Source organism: Lonchura striata, chromosome 3 (genome assembly GCF_046129695.1).
Source record: "Lonchura striata isolate bLonStr1 chromosome 3, bLonStr1.mat, whole genome shotgun sequence".
In the NCBI taxonomy this organism is placed as follows: domain Eukaryota; kingdom Metazoa; phylum Chordata; class Aves; order Passeriformes; family Estrildidae; genus Lonchura; species Lonchura striata.
Window position 1 is genome coordinate 90,318,908 of NC_134605.1, and position 21,012 is coordinate 90,339,919.

Here is a 21,012-nt window from a genome sequence, read left to right on the forward strand (position 1 = left end):
CTGGCTGTCTAGACCAGAAACTCCACTGTGTTTTGCCTTTGAGCCAAAGAACCAGAAAATTTGTGACAAGAGCTGTGATTAGTTCCAGCAGAAGCTAATGTATCGCCCACCAAAAGAGTGAGCATGAGCAAACAGAGGATCAGAGCCCAGCAGCAGCCCAGTGACTTCACACCAGCCTTGCCTATTGCTGTGCCTCTTCAAAGGCACCAGTCCTGCTTCTATGGATGATAAACCTCTGCAAACTGGTCACACAGGCTCACACCAAATGTAGCTAATATCTCTTTAGTTCATCCTTATCTTTTTTTTTTTCCATCGCCCAAATTTGTTTTTTAAATGACAAAGGGGTCTGTAAATATTCTTGCTAATAAACATTTACAAGCACATTGTCTAACACTACTTGTGAGTCATTTTATACAGTTATGTAACAAAATTCTTAACCTTCCTCCAAAAAAAAATTTGTTTCCCCAGTTTCAAATTAAAATCTTCATAAAGCTGTCATAGCAGCACTGCTACAGATTTATATCCAGTTCCAGTGTATTTCATGGTTCTTTTTTGAACAAAGTAGAACATACTTAGAAAATTCCTGGAATACTACTGAAATTTACTAAGAGGAAAAGAATTCTTTCTCGTGAGGGGAAAAAATACAATCTCCAGTAAAGGCATCTAAAAATGCGGGGAGCTTAATACTGTTGGATTGCAACCTCAAAAATATACACTCTGTCTGTAAAAAGTGTTTGAAGGGTGGATATCCACTAGGTAACAGTAATACCAGTTTTATAGGCCCTCAGGGGGGGAAAAAACCAAAATTAATTGGGGTTTTTTCTTGTTTCTTAAGTTTTATTAGCACATAAGTGTAAATCTATATACACTGTGCCCAGAGCACAGATGATGAAAGATATCTGTGAGCTGAACTACATCCTTTCCAGATGATCTTTGCCAATTTAGATTTTTTTTTTCTCTGTTAGTTACTTTGGATTATCTGCAGGAGATCATCTACCTGTTAAAGAAAAATTATTTCTTTTTAGAGGAAATTTACTTTTCCACACAGCAACATTTCTTAATGAAATGAAAAACAAACAAGCTACTCTGGTGTGCAGAACACAGAGTGTGTTCAACAGAGGGATGTGAAGCTGAAGGTCAACAGTTACAGCTGGCTGCATTATTATGTCTCAAACTGAATGTCACCCACATAGTCACCAGTGCTCAATGTCACACTGAGAGGTTTGGCAGGGCAGGGAGGTACTGCAGAGGTCTAAGAAAAATCAAAAGCAATAAATTAATAAAGGTGATTCCACCTAGAATCACATCTACTCTCTACCCTCCTCAAAGACAGTCTGAAAGGGTCTGCTCTGTCAAGATGGACTACTTGAAGGAGAGGCAGCATTACCTAGAGAGGTTGTTGCTGGCAACGGTACTATAATGAAAGAAAGGAAAAGAAAACCCAGAAAGAGGGAGAGAATAGAAATGTAAGAGCTGAACCTCCCAGAATGACTGGGAAAATCTTCAAAGAAAACCAGGGAAAATCTGTAACAGTATGAGCACTTTGGCCCACAGCCACAATTAATGCCTCCTAAAATCTTATCTGAGGACAGATTAGCAGTGGCTCTTCCACAGAGAACAGAATGCCTAACTTCCAGTCTCCCAGTTTTAATTCCTTGCTCTTATATCCCATGGAAGCAGTAAATTTATCCAAATTGGGGGGAATACTGGTAGGAAGAACTCCCCCTCTTTGGAAGTCAGCCACCGTGCAGCCAAAATGCTTTTACTAAGAGCAGTTGAAGGGGGAGAATGAGTCATTAGTCTTTACAGGCTAAAAACACACAGTTAGAGACAACCAGAGCAATTTTCAAGCTGTTGTCTTGGCACCAAGCCCAGTTCCACAGTCAGTGCTGCAGCCCACCTACGGGCACTAAAATCCCTCAGGAAAGTTTCACAGGTGCTGAAAGACTGTGAACATCCTCACTTGGGCATCCAAGTCCCCTCCACCCGCAAGGGATATAATATCAGTGCCATGAACCTGCTCTGGGAGGCAGGAGCTGCAATTAAGAGCATATGCTGTCTTGTTCAACACTACTGTTTTCCCTAGATCTGCATATTATTATACTATTAATTGTTCTATGAGACTATGAGAAGACTCATATAGCCATTTCTCACACAAACAAAGCCAGTTTTTTTAAGTAAATCCATCTGAATACAAGTCATTACTTCTTTTTTTCAGAACAAAGATGTCTTTATAAAGATCTTCTAAAATAAAACATATTTTCCAGCATCTTGTAATATTACTTAGCTTAGGGCAAAAATATCAATTTATCAGTGTTATAAAGTGTACAACATAATTCATTTACATAAAGGAAGCAAAACTGAACCTATTAATTGTGAAATCAACTTTTCCATCTATTAAAGAGAGTGCAATATTTTTTTTCATTTTAATGTGTGGCTTTCATATAAATAACTTTGCCTTCTATTGTAACAACAACATTAGACTTACTATGCTGTCAGCATTTCAGTAATATGTGCCACAAATAATTTATAAAGTGTAAGTTGATTGGTTTCCACAGTTAGCTTCAAATGTCATAATGCTTCAAGCCCTGGCAATAACCCCAGGTTTGTATTTGTCTGAAAAGAGGAAGTTTGGTGAATTGCATAATCCTTTCATCAGTAAAACTATAGCCTCATAATCAGTGTCCAGCCCTGACGAAAGGGAGGTCTGAACTGCCCCTCTGCCTTTACAGGAAGGCTCTGCTGATGTGGCCTAGGGCAAAAGATCTATAGTAAAATGTTCAGATAACTCTCCTGCTCTTTCATGCCAGGAAAACAGCAGCACAGCACCTTGGAATCTGAAGGCTTTCAGTAAGTTAAAGCATGGATAACTCACTGTCAACTCACCTGTAGTCACTGAACTCAAATATTCACTGTCAACCTCCAAAGTTCAAAGTCAAACAGAAAATCACTATTTTTATTCATTTTTTTCTTATATTTTATATAAACTCTACATTCTATGGAAACCTTTTGATGCCACTTCTGATGCTGCTGGAACTAACTCACGTTACAATTATTTTCTTCTCTACTGCTGCAGTATTCTTGAGGAGTTCTTGGATTTTTCTACATCAGATCAGAGATATGGAGAGGAATGGAAAGAGCTACAATTAAATTCTTAATTAAATTCTGTTTTAAAAGGAAGAAGAGAGGGCTGCCATTGCTAAAATGTCTAATGTGAGTAGAGAGGCACAGGATTAAGAGAAATGCAATTAGTAAGGTATTTTATTCTCATTGTGTCTGACAAGAGGACTATTGGCTTCATTTTACTTCCTTCCAGATAGAAGATTCAGAACATACTGGATAGGCTAATAACAAACTCTTACAGGGACATTCAGATTGTGTATCGTATTTAAGGTTTTTTCCCCAATAATGCACACAAACACAAATGCATGAGGAAAGGCTGTCACAGCCATTTATCTGGAGTTTCTCTAAGATAATGCCTCATGCATGTCAGCACAGTTGAAGATGTGTTTTTGCAAAGTGATCCTATGGCTTCATGCAGAGGGCTGCAGGGGAAGACAGCATCTTTGCTGCCCCAATATGTCATGTGGTACAACTGTACCCTCAGTCTGTGGAGGGACATGGATATATGGACCTGGGGGAGTTATGGACCTGGGGGAGTTATGGACCTGGGGGAGTTATGCATGGAAGTGACACAGAAATGCACTGGGGCCCCTCTGCAGTCACCCTTGGAGAAGAAGTTGTGAACCTTGCCCAGTCCTTGCTGTCATTCTCTTCAGAGAGGATTCAGGTCTGGGCCTCAGACAAAGGAAGCACTTTCTACTAGATATGATCTAGACATCTGTTTGACAGGGAAGCACAGGATTTCAACCCTCTTTTTCGAAATGTTTCTTACAGATATCATGAGAAGTTCCTCTCCTCAACATACAAGTTTTTACATCACCAGAAAACATGGCCCTGTAGAATGCCCAGCTGCCCATCTCAGCTTGAAGATTTTCTTTTAGGAGCCAGGTGCCCCTTGGGGAATCATCTAACTTTGCAAAAAAAAAAAAAAAAAAAAAAAGAAGTGATCGGGACAAAACAAGGATCTAGGATCTATGTTTATTCCTTCATCTTTAGGGAAACTAGCTGAGGCTACAAAAATCCTTCAGACTGAGAGCTACTCACCTGCTCAACATTTTGATCACTGATTTCTTCAAGGTACTTTTTAAAAGGATTGGGTTGATAGGGCTCCTCCTTTTGCTGTGCACTCTTTCCTTTCACCAGCACAGGACGAATTACACCAGGTTTTGTCTTGACCCATTGCACACCCAGGAGAAAAGAGACAGAAGAAGAATCACATAAAATGACAATTTACAGAATATTTGTTATACAAGTCAATTCTGGTGGGACTGTACTAACTATATTTTTTTTAATTTTCTTAATTATGTGTTTCACCACCAAAATTATTCAGGTGTCATGCCACCTGAACTACTTCTAAAACAGATTGTGAGCAAGAGCTGCTTTTAGGCACAGAACTTCATCACTGGCATGTGTTTATTACTGACAAAAAATAGCTACAGAGCTGTCAGGCCATGGTTTGTGGGTTTTGCTGGCTGTTTTTTTTTTCTGGCTGTTCAGCTGCAGAATAATAAGTTCAAGTCACACTTTATGCACAGCCACACATCTGCTTTCACACTGGGCTCTTCAAAACAGTAACTGTGAAGGAAGGAAGGACAACTTGTGATGCTGTTAACTTACACCCAGGCAGAAGCCTATTAGCAAAAGTCTTAGTGGGGAATAATACCAGTGATTGTGTGCTGGATTTTCCAGAGTCATAGAGTCACTGAATCATACAGGAGTGACTATGGCAATCATTGAGTCCACCCATAAACCTACTACTGCCAAGTTCACAACTAAACCATGTACCTGAGCCCTCCATCTACACATCTTTTCAATACTTGCAGAATATTATGTCCAACAAGTGGAAATTTTAAGACAGAGTACCAAAAGTGGAGACATACTATTGATTTAAGGTACTGTAAATTATACAGATGTAGAATTATTTGGATTGGAAAAGGCCTCTAAGATAATAGAGTCCCACCAATGACCTACCACTGCCAAGTCCATTGGTAAATTATATCACTAAGAGCCACATCCACACATCTTTTAAATTCTTCCAGGGATGGTGATTCAACCATTTCCCTGTGCAGCCTGAAGGAATTTTTCTTAATGATCACTATTAACCTTCCCTGACATGACTTGAGGCCATTTCCTCTTGTCCTATCACTACCTCACTACAATCTCCTTTCAGGCATTTGTAGGGAGTGGTAAAGTCTCCCCTGAGCTTCCTTTTCTCCTGGCTGAACAACTCCAGCTCCACTGCCCTTCCCTGGACTCACTCCAGCCCCTCAGTGTCTTTCTCATTGTGAGAGAACTGGACCCAGCACTGGAGGTTTTGTGGCCTCACCGGTGCAGAGCAGAGAGGGACAATCCCTGCCCTGGTCCTGCTGGTCACTCTGTTACTGACACAGGCCAGGATGCCACTGGCCTTCTTGGCCACCTGGGCTCACGGCTGGTTCAGGTCAGCTGCTGTTGCCCAGCACCCCCAGATCCTTTCCCACAGGGCCCCATTCCAGACACTTTTCCCCAGCTCGTAGCTCTGCATGGGGTTGTTGTGACCTAAGCACAGGACCCAGCACTTGGCCTCACTGAACCTCATAGAACTGGCCTCAGCCCATCCACCCAGATCCCTCTGCACAGAACTCTCCTACCCAGAAGATCAACAGCCAACCTGCAAACTGGCTGAGAGTGCATTAAATGCTCTCATACAGATCATCAATAAAGATACTAAGCAGCACAGGCTTCAATACTGAGCCCTGGGGAGCAGCCCTTGTGACCAGCCACCAGGCAGATTTAACCCCAATTCACCACCACTCTCTGAGCCTGGCTGTCCAGCCAGTCCTTCTCCCCAGCTCCCTCTGAGGTTCCCCTGGGGCTCAGGAAGCCCCTCTCTGCACCCCACGGGAGCACTCCACTGCCAGTCATGCCAGCAGTAAAGCCACTCACCTCAGTGACACAGTGACAGTATCCCTAAGAGTTCAGTTGGAAAAGCACAATTTTAGAAAGCCCGATCAGCATGGATATGTGATACCTACATTTCAGACAAATTAGATTATTTCAGCAAGAAAAAAATCCTTGGTTATCAGCCAGTCAAACAAAAATTTTAACTATTAACATATCAATTTAGTATATTTGTGGGTGTTTTTTTAATTCTTATAGTAAAATCTGACAAGATGCATTGTGGCATAAACTCTAAATGGAGTCTGAGAGACAATTTTAAAATAGATATGTTCAGTGAGTCAAAAAAAAAAAGGAAGAAAAAGTATACTTTCACACTGGAATTTTACAACTAGTCAAGTCTTCAAATATCTGTTGATTTAAACTTTTATATTAGTCAGTTGTATTCCCATCTGTTATGACTAACTCATAGAACATAAGTGGTCTCTGTCACAACTTATGTAGGCAACAACAGGATTGCTGCTGAACCCCTTCTGCAGTTGCAGCACAGAGGGGCAGCTTGCCCAGCTGGGACTGAGAAATACGTATTGTCACAGCTACCCATGTTCAGTATCCAGCTGGGTATAAAAATGCAGAGAAGAAACTTGATTCACTATTAGATTTATTTATAAAATAAATAGGTATACTCAATAACACCATGCTATATCTTTATAAGAGCAATACACTTCATCAGTCAATCTGGAAAAAGAGAAGCTTACTATGAAAATAAGCTTAAAATGATGCAGTTGAGATTGCTGGATGTAGCATGTAAACTGAGTCATGGATCACCTAAAACAAGATCTGAAGGGATCCAGCAAGTGGGATGTCCATTGGAGGGGAGGGTGCCGAGGGTATTTTGTGCTCTGCTTCTGCCCTGGGAAAGGACAGAGCACAGGGTCTGAGGTGAGGGCAGCAGAGGCATGCAGGAGCACAAAACTCTCGGGCAGAGCAAGGCCCAGGCAGCAAAATATCTTCCCTTAGACTTGTGTTGTCTGCTCTCCCTCCTCTCCACAGATTGGGGCCCTTTCATTTGTCTGATCAAGAAAAATATTCAACTGAAAGCAAAAAAATCAGCCATGCAGTGATACTAATTTTTTTAGAGCCGTAACTGTCAAGCTGCATCAAAAACGTTTTCATTACAAAGATCAACTTTTTCAAAGATGTAGTGCTTATTTAATTAATTTCTAGTCCATATTTCATTACTATATCTTTGTAGGATTCACCAAAAAATACTTACTTTTCTATCAGTATTTCTCAAAAGCATCCATAAAATGTCTGGATTTCAATATAAAGTTAAATATAAATGTAAAAAGAAAGGTACAGTTGTTATCAAGTCATTATTATGCAGACAAAATACATGTGATCTTCTGGCACTCCTCCACACCATGTAACCATGCAATCAAAAGTCCATTGTGATACCTGAAATCATCAAGGATAAGCTACTCTCCTTTTCTAAGAAACCTCTTCCAAATGCATGCAGTAGAAATGCTTTTAAGGAAGCATTTTCTAAACAACATCATGTACTCAAATGCTGACTGAGTCATATGTTTATGTCTGACTCTGCTAACAGAGTGACAGATATCAGCCAGCAACCAGAATTCTAAACACTTTATTAGCACCCTGACAAGCTACATAAAGTCTTTGATCCAAAACTAAGAACTTGAACTCTTTCTTTGATGACAAATGTCACAGCTGACATACTGAGAAACAATCTAAAACTAAGTTTTGCCAAGGAAACTGTTGGTCTTCCTACAACAACATCAAAAATGTTAAGGCTGTTACAGTAGCACAGGGCTGCCATTCTGTACTGGGCTGTACAGAACTTTCAGCAAATTACACAGGGCCAAAGCAGAAGTTCCAGGCTGACCCATAATCAGTAATACTCATCCAGTGCCAGGGTGTTCTCTGACATGGGTTTGGCCCCCGTCAGCAAGTGCACAATTAGAAATAAGCTACAGGCTGGGCCGGGGTGCTTCTCTATGGGCAGCATGGACAGGGCCACCCTCCCTCAGGAAAAGAAGGTATTTTGCATGAAAACGAGCCTTGCATCATATCTGTCCAAAATTCAGAAGACTCAGTGTTGACAGAGGTATGGGCACATTCACCTCTAATTTTCTCCTGTTATGATGACCCTGGTTGTCCCTGAGATTTCACTGAAAATGGTGGGTTAGGTCCCAGTTGCAGCCCCATTCCATCAGTGACAGAACAAGGGAGATTTGCTTGAAACAGAAAGAGGGAACGTTTAGATTAGATATTAGGAAGAAAATTATTTACTGTGAGAGTGATAAGGTACTGGAACAGGCTGCCCAGAGAAGTTGTGGATGCCCCAGCCCTGGTCATGTTGGATGGAGCTCTGAGCAATGTGATCTAGTTAAAGGTGTCCCTGTCCACAGCACTCGGGTTGGAACAAGTCACAAGCAGAGTTCCTGAGGAATCTGCCTGTGAATCCGGTGTCAACTGTGCCTTCCCAAGTCTCCGTTTACACTAGTGCCTTTGTGGGAATGCTACCACGGAGCCACCAGGGCTGTTGCTAGGTTCCCAACTCTGACTATCCCAGTGCTGTAGCACTGCGGCAGCAAAGGCCACTCTTGCGCCGCTGGGGGCACGAGGTACGGCAGTGGGAAGACGACGCCACCAGACTGAAAGACACGCAGAGCGACTCTGACAAAAGCAAGGAGCCGTCCTTCTGGGGGTATCTGTGTTCCGAGTTTATCGGCCCGAAGGAAGATAAGCTCCAAAAGGTGATGGGTACCGTGTGCCCTGCTTGTTGAAGGGGGGTGGTACCAAGGGGAGGAAACAGCAGCCAACCAATGGGATAACACCTGGGGTGGTAACAGGGGTGACACGCAGGGGAAACTTCCGATGAGGAAGGAGGGAGGGAGGGGACCCCGGAGACCAGCCTACCACTCGAAGCCCTGGATGGAACTTTCTAGGTGGAAGGGAGAGGTCTCCGAGAGACGGACAGGCTCCGGGGCAGGGTTGGTGGGGATAATTCAGCCGGAATACAGTGAACTGGGTGGAGGGAGCAATGACTGGCAGACAGAGGAGGGAGGAGAAGGGAGGCTGGACCATTTTACAAAAAGAGAGGGAGAGGGAGCAACCATAACTGGGGGGAAACTTAAAACACACCCCAACAATCTGGGCTTTGAATTATGGATGCAGATCAGACAGAAAAGATTGTCTGGTAAGGTGACAAAGTTTGCTGGTAATAAAAATTAGGGGACTATAAATATTGGTGCAAAGAGTTACAGAGAGATGGCAAAATACTGAATTATTTAATGATAAAAGGCAGGTGAAACATACCTGAATTCAGCATTGACACATTTCACAGCAAAAAACTAAACTACATCCGAAATTTGCTCATGCACCAATGAACTAATTAGCTGAGAAACCAGCTCTTACTACTCAGGAAATATATCTTAACTTTTTTGTGCAACATTCTAGGCAAACATTGGCTTGCTGCTCAATACAAGTAATAAAAACTGAATAAATTACTATAAATTGTTAAGACAGGAATAGAAATAGCAATAAAGGACCTTATCATACCCTCATTAAAATAGAAAGTTCTGTATTCAGAGCTATACAAGAGTAGTTTATGGTTTTAGTCTTCCAATCTCAAAAACAAATATCTGAAAAAGATATAGAAAAGGGCAAGAAGGTACATCAGTGATATGGAATAGCATCCATACTTTTCAAAGAGTGACCAAGCAATTTTGAATTTTCTACATGAAACAGATATGACTGGTAGTGCTAGGTCTAGATATTATTGCAATACCTAGAAAAAAAAATGTTATTTATAAAGCAAAGAAAAATTATTTGCTATTTCAGTACAAGAAATGAGGTTGCCACAGGTTTAAAACAAAGGATTAAAGTACTATTTTGCACCATGCATAATTTAAAAGTAAAGTCTATTGCTAGAAAATGTTATAAAGATCAAAATATAACAAAATTCAAAAAGTAACTGGAAAACTCATTAAAGAAGATTTAATCAAATATTGCTAGGAGAAGAAAATTATTCAGGAAGTCCCTAAGATTCCATTAGTTGAAATACAAGGGAAAAAATTCTCATCCACATCTCCTTTTTTTCCCTAAGCATCCATTGGTGATCACTGTCACTTGAGCAGGCTCCGTGATTTCTCTTCTGACACTTCCTCAGAAATTTTGGCTCCAACAAGATGAAATTGTGATCAGAGCTAAAATGAACATCTGATATATAATCTCCCTTTCTTACTTGATCTTACCCTTTTCACTCATTGAAGCAGCTTTGACATAAAACAGAGTGTAAGAAGGAAATAGATGCTAGAATCTTTTTTTGCATTTAAACAAAATTGTACAAGTGGAATATTAAAAGAGTTCAAGAACCAGCAGCTGACTCTACTCCTGTCATATACCTCAAGATTCAGCATGACTCTGTAGTTTGGGATTTGGCCCATGGGTTTACAAGTAGTATCAGGATTTGCAGCTGCTTAAAACAAGTGTGTATTCAGCACAGAAAAAAAAGCCAATATAGCTCTGTAGAAGCAATGCAGCCTTGTAAAAAGATATGGACTGGAGTTTTTTTCAAAGGATTAAGACAGTAAATTATACAATTTTGTACTTGTGCAAATTTTGAAAAACAGTGTATCACTGCTGTGCTTTACATACCAGCTGACTCTCAGTTACTATAGGCACCGATTTGTAAAGGTTGGCCTGCAAAAAAGATGAATATATACAGTATTACATGCAATACCTTTGTGATTATAATGACAGAAAAAATTCAGGTACAGCGCTAGGCTTAACTTAGCTACAGAAGATTGTCCCACTGGCACAGTGGTATGAAAGAATGTAAAACATTATTCTTTCCAGTTTATTTCTAGATATAGCCAAATTCCTGTTAAGATTTTAGGAATTCTTTTTTCCAAGTGCAACAAAATTTCCATTTTTCATCCTGGCCTAATCTTGAAATTTAAATCTTATTTTTCTGAGCCTGCCATTTTCTGTTAATTTGCAGCACCAATGTTATTAACATTATGAATAGTACTGGGTTAAGTACCTTCTCAATCTTTTCTCACTTTAGAGTAGGAGAACCAAAACAATCCTACTTAAGCATACATGTCAATAATATGGACATTCATTTTTCCAATTAATCAGGAGAAACTCCTGTCTAGAGAATCATTGTATTATTATTAAAAATCAGCAGTATCATCCCTAAAGCCAACAGAGATACATTATTATTAAATGGTGAATAGAATCATATCAAACACCATACAGTTTTAAATGCCATTAAATTACAACTGTAATACTTAGTTGTCAGCTGGTATAAACTGAAGTTTTTATACTTTTTATACACTCATGTTTGTACAATCATATACATCCTTAAAAGTTTCTGAAGTTCATGAGATGAGATGCCACAGGTTTAAAACAAAGGACTAAAGTACTATTTTGCACTATGCATAATTTAAAAGTAAAGTCTATTGCTAGAGAATGTTATAAAGATCAAAATATAACAAAATTCAAAAAGTAACTGGAAAAATCCAGTTACTGGATTTTTTACATTATCATTACTGATAAACAAATTTAAGCTCCTCTTTTAACCAAAAATGCCTTCAAAGCAATATTTTGACAAGCATCTCAGTATTAGATGTCATAAATACAAAAAGAAGATAACTCTATGGAAAACCATTTCTGTGTGTCCTTCCTCTAATGGCCAGAGGACAAACCACCACCTGGATTATTAACTGGGGCAGAAATAGCCTTTTTATATCCTACTAAGAAAGCAGAGTGAGAGAGGAGGGAAGAGCTGTGATGCACCTATGCTATTATAGACACCTGATACATCCCTCAGGAGACTCTGCTGCAGCGTGCACCAATGGCAGAGTACATGAGAGCCTGGACCCATCAAGTTCAGGCACCACAGCCCAGTCTGGGGACCCCAGTCTGTCTCCTGACACACAAAAAATTCAACACACCTGTACAATTTATAGGAAAGATTTGCCTTCCAATAAACCTGTGTTATTCCCAAATGTATTTTTAAATAGGGATTTATTTCATTAATCTAGAAAATTCTGGTGGAAACAGAAAAAAAGTGTTTGTAAGGGTGATTTTCCATGCAATCCCTAGGCTTCCCTAACTGGATTCCTGAATTTATGGTATATGTCCATATTTCAGTTTTGGGAGCTGGAGATTTGCACTGGAGTGTTAATAAATACACTCTGTTCTCAAAGACTACCTCTGAAGTACACTCCTTTATTTCATTAAAAAGCTCTCCTCTGATATTATTCCTAATTAGTATGAGCCAGCATAATCTGTCAAGCAAAAATCACAGTATGCAATAAAATATGCATACTGCCACATTCAGGAAGCAAAATAGAATTGATCAGTCAAGCATTGTGCTGGCATAAAACTGGGAGATCTCTGTTGCTTTGCCAGTACTGCTTTGATTTGAGATTCAATAGAAATTCTGAATGATGAATAGGAAGCTGAGATTTCTCACCACATGACTAAATGAGTTGCAAGTAAAATGTGGAACCTGCAGTAACTGTGTCTGCTATAGAGAATTAATATGTTAATTGGGTTTAATGTTTCAATAATTGAACAAATTACTCAATATAGATATTTTCAACATATGTTGGACTGTGTGTGTATGTGACAAAACAGCTTCAATTCATCTAAATGGTGAGTTTTCAGACAGCTCTGTATCTTGGAAAGAAAAGTTTGGATCAGCCCCAGATTCTGAAGGATAAGCAAGAACTACAGGACTTCTACCAAAGCAAGTCCCCTATAGTGCAGGCTGAGTCCAAAGAAATGCACCCTTCAGCACCCATAACAAACAGTCTGTACATCAAACAGCTGAACTCCTGCCCCAGGCTTGAAGGAAGCAACAACAAAGAAGTGTGTGAGGAAGTCAATTTTAACATCATATTCACACAGGTAAAATTATCAACAGACACAGCAGTGGAGAGACTCCAGCCAGGATGGATTTACTACAGTGGGAAGACATCTCAAGTCTCAAATGTCAGCACTGTAATATCTGTGCTTGTTTATGCTAGTCAACATCCAGTATCATAAGTAGATGCTTGTTCAGACTCATCCAGGATTGTTGAGGAGCAGACAAAGTAAGCATTTTTGCATGCAAAACATAAAGGAATTGTAAAAGTACTTACATATCTGGTTTCTCGCCCAGCTGCTCTCTGCAGTGTTGTTGACATCTTGTAAAAAACCAAATGGATATATAATCAATATATTGAGTTAATCTGAACAGTAACTCCAAGAGATTTTCAACATTCTGAGAATTTATTATTTGCTCAAATTCAGGAAAACTTAAGTTTTCCAGAAATATTCACACCATACATGAGACTAAGTAATATTTAAACTTTGCTTTGTATGTTCATTTTACTGCTCAAAAACATTGATCCTGCTCTATTGAGGATGGCATTTAATATGACAAAATGTTTATTATTAGATAGCCATAGATATCATTGCCCCATGTAATTGAAGTTACATTTGCTCACAGAATACAAAATATTACATCTCCATGTTGTCATTTGCAAGAATTTGCTTTAATTTGACTAATCCATAACAAATCTAAGGGATTTACTTATCAGCTCTTTTTTTCTTCCATGTCTATGACCTTCTTTTACCCTCTGTTAATCACTTTTTGAGATCCTCAACACTTTTAGCTTAGTCCCTATGCTGCATCCTATTAAGCTCACCTTTTGCCCCCCTTTATTTGATTTCATGACTGCTAAAAGATCCATTCTCAATTGCCCAAGGAAGTGATTTTTTGGATACTCTAACTCAGCTTGGTAGCAGCATTTTAACCACTCCAGATTCTTCAGGCATTGGAAATCACACTCAATTACACTGTCTGCCCATCCTTCTCCTGCTATCACATTTCTGTCTTTCAGCCTCTTGGAGTCCATTTCACCACTGCATGCTGACTGACAGAAGTACTTTCAAAAAGTACTTTACAAAAAATTGTATATTCAATATAGCCACTGAGAAGTGCTGGACCTATGCCCTGTTCTTGCATGGTGAACAGGACATTCAGCAGGATATTTTGGATGGATTAACTTTTTGGTATGTTCATCTGCCAGAAATTCCTTTCCTCCCATTTTCATTTGTATTTCTGCCATTTTCAATTTTGTATAGCTGCAATGAGTAACTTTAATTTACCTGAAGCAAACTGAATACAAGACCTTCTTCCCTTGGTTAGTCATCCTTCTGAACCCAGAAGGCATATCATCATAACTTAATGAAACCAGAAGTTTAGAAATAGAAAATTAACCCTGGCTCTCACTAGCTACTTCTTAGTTATCCAGGAGAAAGAGATATTGCAGACATCCTTCTTCTGGGAGGGGTGAGACTTAAAATGAAATCAGGTCTTCAGAACAAGTCCACCTATTAATTTAATACTCTCATTATTTGAAAATAAATAATGAACTTGAAAAAACCCTATGTTCTGAATGATGCTTCCGGCTACCAAAGTTGCTTTGTAGTAAGGACACACGGATGGGATGAAGCCTGGAAGAAAGCCAGAGACCCTGCCATATGTCAGGCAAGGTATGAGAGATTTTTAAGCCTCTGAAGCCTTAATACACTCTTTTATAATATATCTCCTCTGACTTCAGGAAAGTGTCCTGCAGCAAAGACTGCACTGACTCCAGGGCTACAGTTCTGTTCTTCCGTGCTTTTCTAGCCACCAAACACTTTTGATTCTGCATTTCTCAGCTGCGGCTCTGAGTTGCCATTGGATTTACTGTCACAGCAGTCCCTACTGCCTACTGATTTTGTCTGCCTTTATAATTACTTGAAAAGAGCCCTTGCTGTGGACATGGTATTATTCACCTACCTTGCCAACATCTGACTCTGTGTTCATCTGCAGAAAACTTGGAGAAGACTCACACCGGCGCTGGAAAATTATTTTCAACAGAGAATGGACATATTAATGACAGGAGACAAAAGGAAAGGAAGAGAGTAAGTTGATCCCACATACTGACGGGTTACCATAGTCAAGGGGTCCTGCAGGACTTGATCAATGACAGCACACAACTCTTCTGTTTGTTGTCTGAGCTGGGCAGGGGAGCACATCTGAAAAGGGAGGACGGATCACTCAGTTAAACTTTGCTTTTTGCTTTCAAATATAGATCTGAAAGATAAATAACATCACTACCTCTGAATGAGTGTCCAAAGCAGGGCCTTCAGTCACACTAGCAGGCTCCGTCGGCTCTTCTAATGCCTGCAATTCAAGAGGTATTGGTGTGATACTGAGCTGAAAATTTTGAAAACCGAGCAAACATACAATTTTTCCAGTACTCTTTTTCCAAAGGTGGCACTTTCTTTTTCACCATGGAAAGATGGAAAAGAAAGAAATTACAGGCCTAGTGATATTCTTTAGGTTACCAAAACCTGATTCAGAATGTAGATATGAGTTTACAGAGAAGAGAGTGTTCAAGCAGGGTGAATCATGTCCACTTTTGGAAAATCAGAAACTACCACTTCTAATTGTCTTCTCCTTCAACAATGCCCCCTCCTTCACGGTAAATGTGCCATGGTGAGTGTGCAGTGTGTGCCACAGAGGTGTTTGGGGCTGCCTGCTGTGTGCCAATAGAGAGTTACCACCTGTGAGCAGGTGGACAAGGCAGGGACCCAAACACACAGGAGGCCCCTTCTTCTTCAGAAGATGTTTTCTGTAAAAAGTGTCTCCTGTTTAAAGAGGATGGTGATTTCACCTTGCAACATAAGTAGTGTATGCCATTCTTGGGTTTTAGCCTGAAATTAGAAATGTATGAAGCAAAATATGTTTCATACTATATTTGTGATCTCACAGTAAGCATGTATGCTCCGAAACAAAACACTAGCTGCTTGTGTTTGGCTATACCACTCACTTTCCTATACCAGTACTTGGAGCAGGTTTGAGAACAGTGGAAATCAGTTTGCCAATCCCTTCACTTTATAAGGGTCACAAAACACCCTCAAAAGCCAAAATCCACTGCTCAGTTCCCTTTTCATCTTCATCCAGCATCTGTGAAGCACATTCTCCCTGCCATAACCCGGTTTTGCTTTGAAGTGATGTTCAAATAGACACCGTGCTGAGACCAAAAATTACTCTGGAAGCCTGCTGATGTGTCTGCTTAAGCTGGACTACAGGGAAGGGAACTGCAGGGTGTGTGGAGTTTTTTTGTTTAACACAAATTTTTTTAAGATTTCATTTTGTTTGTTGTGTTTTGTTTTGTTTGGGGTTTTTTTTAAAGTATAAGAAAAAAAAAGGGCATTCCAGTAAAGCCCTTTTTCATGCATGTGGGATTCTGCATGAATGAACTGGTCCCACTGAGGTGGGTATGAGAGCTGCCAAATACAGGAGACATATGGACGAAAATGTCAGAATCTTTAAAAAATAAAAAACAAAATAAGCATACTTATTTCTGAGTTTTACTCTGCTGACTACATTTGTTTTCTTTCTTTTTCCAGCTACTGGCCGCATACATCTGTGTACACCTAAGCAAAAAGTTAATGAAAATTTACTTTTAATATTATTGTAATGCCACCCACAAATGATCTTGCACAAAAGCACATTTATGGAACACCATGTCTTCTACTAAACTTAAAAGTGGCTGCTTTCCAAACATTTCTTTTTTTTTCTCTATCTCTTGGCAAATGTGTTGGCCTTAGAGTAATTGTAGCTCAAAAGGTGAAAAGTAAAAGTGATTTACTTTGATATACAGAAATTAATGTAATCTTATCCCAAGACAAAGATAAATAGTCTTTCTCATCTCTGAAGTCTCATCATTGCGACCCAGTTAGAGTTTCAAAAAGACACACAGTCCTATTGAAGAGGAGGACTCAGCCAAAGAGAGCTCAGTACTGCACTGAATATACAGTACCCCTGGTTCAATAAGTAGTAAAATTAAGTAGAAGAGTCATTTCAGTACATATTAGGGTCAGGATTGACAAAACAGCCTGATGTAGAGGGATGATAAGTTTGATTATGAGCTGGAAAAAGGAAAACTTTTAATCATTCATGGATTTGGAATGGGGAATTATCTAAGTTTCCAAAACCCCCAAGAAACCAGTGAGATAATAAACATAATAAAGGGATTGTTAAGAAAAAAACTACTAGTTTCTATTTCATAGTCACTTCATCAGAATAGTTGGTGAACAAAATCAAGGCTGAGAAACAGCTACCCTGAAGATATGGGGAATCTTTCCAGAGGAATTACAGCTACATCCAGAAGTCTCTATTCAGAACCAAGATTGGCTAATTTAAGAATCCATTAGTTTCAGAAACTGAATTCCCATATATCTTTCCATTTTGGAGCCTTCAGTGACAAAGGGATTCAGGTGAGCACAGCACCAAGGTCTGTGCTCTCCACACACACACAGCTCTGATATACAGCATCATGCAGGCACCACGCTAGAAAAAGCTGCAGTGCTCTCCTTTTCTGTACTTTTGGGAAAAGAAAAGTTTAACCTTCAAACCAATTAATCTAATTTCATTCACTCTTTCACCTCTTTAATTCTTCTTTTTTCTTTCTTTTTTCTTTTTCCTATTTTTCATTTTTTCTTATTTGGACAGCTGAGCTTTCTAAAGAAAGAGTAGAAACAGGAAACTATATGTTCTGTAACTATCCCTATCAACTCCACAAAGATAAATGGTTCTGTTCAATCAAAACACATCTCAATTTTTTTCCCAGCATGCATTCTTTCACGTTTCCACATAGAAAAATAAAGAGATAAAAATGTACTACTACATTCTAAAAATTACTGGTGTCATCATGCAAAAATGTTATGATTAATTTCTATCTACATACTGCTGATTAACACTATCAACAGTACTCAAGATTCACTTCCTATGCTGATGGTCTAACAATATTAGAAGTGGAACATTCTTATTTAGACATTCAGATTTTTGATTATATATGAAATAACAGTGGTACCACAATTTGAAAGAACATTGTAATTTAGATAATGAAAATGTAAAGCAATATAAATTAAATAACTAGCTGCTGAACCACTATTTCTTTTTCCTTGAAAAGGGCAATTTTGGGGTGTGATGCATTTGTGCCATTAACATCACTGATGTCTACAACCCTTCCCTTCTAATTCTTCCTTTTTTGATTGCTAAAACTGTATCAGAGCTCAAAGAATACTGGTAAATGATCCAAACACAATCTCCAGTATTTCGTTAGAAGACTGAAAAGTCCAGACAACATATAGGAAATACAGGATATCATTTCTTCCACCAACAGACCACATCAATAGAAAGAAAAAAAAAATGTGACCTAGATATGACATAGCTTTCTTCTTACTGTATTCTGAAAACCCTGGACTGAGCATATTTTTCCCATCTCTATCTTTTCCTAAGCCCTCAGCAGTTGCAAAAAAATCTCACTGCACAATGGAACTTCACATACCATTATTTCCTTTAACTTCTTTCTTGAAGGTTCTAGGGGATTATACTGATTTTTTTACTGAAACTATACCTACTATTTGCTGTCCTATAAAATCATTATTACTGAAAACTGCAAGGCCCATGAAAAATGAGTGATCTCATAGGCTGCTCCTACATTGACACATTTTATTATTATTACATACAAACTAGGTCTTTTGTTTAGTCCTACAACTGCACAAATTATTGCCTTTCTTTTTTACCATGAGGTATTTGTCTCTAGCCTTGAGAAACACTCAGATGTGAACACACAATCTAGATGCAAAAAAAACCCAACATACCCTCTTTACCTTCTTTTTTTCCTTCTGTATGCAGAGGAAAATACCTTTTTCAATTTTTTTCTTCCACAAGGAGAATATGCCGCACTGCCTTTAGTCTGTTTTTGCAGGTGATGGGATGCAATTGCCAGATCTTTGATGTTTTCCAAGAAGTGTAACAAAATGTGGAAAGACTCTTTTACTTTTTCTACATTTACTTAGAATTGAAATTATTGTTGTCTGCTCATAATCAGTTGATAAATGCTATCCAAATGAGCAACGCTTGCACCCCTTCTATCCATAGCCAGTCATACCTAGTGTTTTTCAGAAGACTCAGTAAGTGTGGGATAAGCCTCAGCTGTGAAGCAGATTTGTTTCATGGCTCATTCCATCATCCTGGGTTGTGCCACACTTCATTCTCAGTTCAGGCTGAGGGAAGTCTGAGAAGAATATTTGCAGCACCAAGTCTGTATGCTCTTGTTTCCTTTCCATCAAAATGATGCTCAAGCAAGGGAAATTCACACCAATCAGGGTGGATGTGTAGTTAGCTGAACAAATACAGCAAACCTATATTCACCTGCATAGAACTTGCTGTAGACCAAAGATGACTGAACTGTTAAGGGACCACTTTTTTGGTTTGTAAATCGAAAGCCTACAACAGTTTTTGGGTTACATATCAAATTCTACATAACCCCAAAGATGAAGTTGTACTTGTTTTAAAAGACTATTTTTCAAGGCCCTTGAAAGAAAGAAAGAAGGAATTCATAGGCTGCTCCTATATTAGCACATTTGGTTATTATTACAGACAAACAAGGTCCTTTATCACTCTACTACTGCACAAATTATTGCCTTTCTTAACATGAGGTATTTAAAGTTGTGAATTTTGCTGTAAACTTCTCATCTATCCATTTTGACTAAAAGACACTGTAGTTGATACTTGATAAATACAACCTCTAAATAACAGACATATTACTTTGTAAACAATACCCAGTTCAGAAGGGAATTTTGAATTAGACTCTGACCACATCCATATAATTGTAGAACTTACACAAGAGTGAGTGTCTGTAGAAGTGTGACTCACTGTCTCAGTGTTAATAAGGCCAGAAGGAATGACAGTGCTCACCTAGTATGATGTCTTTAAGCGACAGGACTATCTGCAATATAAGAAGCCAGAAAATTGTCCTGTCTCGATTTTTCAATTTTTGTGATGAAAAGCCTATTTCAGTCTCCAGCAATTTTTTATAATGGTTAATTAATTATTTCTGTCAAATTTTTGCCTTATGCCTATATTAAACTTGTTCAGCTTCCTCTTCTGGCCAGTGGATCCTAACATCCTCCAGGCTGAAGAGCTCAGTATCACAGTCTGTGGTCCTGACTCAAAACTCTGAATTTGTGTGTCTGTGATGGCACTGCTGAGTGACCCTCATTATCACCAATTCATTATCAGCATCTCTGCTGTCCCTGCTCAGGCACTGTGCCCTGCTGGGGAGGACATTGTCCTGACACCCTTGCTGCCAACTCGGCTCGCCGTGGAGCAGCCCCCTCTTGCTGCTCCCTGACAGAGCCTGACCATGCTAAGGGTAAGTCCCTTAAAAACAAGTCTTGTTCTGGCTGTGAAGGAAGTTACAGCCTAATCTTCTAAGAGATAACCTGGATGGCACTTTTTCTGAGCCGAGAACAAAAATTATGTGAGAAAAATCAGATTCATACAAACTCAAACAGCTGGGAAGTGTGCCAGTGAGGAGATTTGATGAGATTAAGCCACTTCTGGGTTTCTCAAAGTATACACATATATAGCAAATCAGCCTTTTCTTCTCTACTAAGGGGCACACAGTCAAACAACTCTGTTTGAGGAAGAGTACTGTAGGATAAGAACAACATGTTCTAGAAAAAACATTAAGGTGATGACAGACTAATGGTTTCATAAGCAGAAGCTGAAAAACTTTTCCAGTTTAAATGAAAGCATCTACACAAACGTAAAAGAAACTTGAGAAAGAAAGTTAAACACCAACAGGAATTTAGAGGCAGTCAAACCATTGCACCTTATATGGCACGTGAGGAGCAGTTTTCTGTTGTGGGACCCAATTAATACTGCAGATGAATTGTTACTCAGGTCACCCACAACACAATTCTTACTAATTTTATTTCTCATGACCACTGAAATTAAGTAATATCATTACTCAGACAGTGGGAAAAAGTTGACTTCTGATAACATGCATTTCTAATTTAATCATATAGCAAAACACCTTTGGCTAAAAAGTATATTTAGCACCTTTGGCTAAAAAGTAT

The 21,012-nt window shown here is 39.1% G+C and overlaps 1 protein-coding gene across 2 annotated transcripts in view; it reads right to left on the reverse strand.

The window, feature by feature from the left end:
* Window positions 1-21,012, reverse strand: part of MLIP (muscular LMNA interacting protein) — a 104,499-nt gene that overhangs the window by 21,733 nt on the left and 61,754 nt on the right. For both annotated transcript variants that reach the window (XM_077782374.1, XM_021551162.2), the window contains exons 6-11: window positions 15,191-15,256; window positions 15,025-15,108; window positions 14,870-14,929; window positions 13,182-13,226; window positions 10,684-10,728; window positions 4,168-4,293 (exon numbers count right to left, since the gene is read on the reverse strand). In XM_077782374.1, the coding sequence (XP_077638500.1) occupies window positions 4,168-4,293; window positions 10,684-10,728; window positions 13,182-13,226; window positions 14,870-14,929; window positions 15,025-15,108; window positions 15,191-15,256 (426 nt within the window). The remainder of the gene's footprint in view (window positions 1-4,167; window positions 4,294-10,683; window positions 10,729-13,181; window positions 13,227-14,869; window positions 14,930-15,024; window positions 15,109-15,190; window positions 15,257-21,012) is intronic.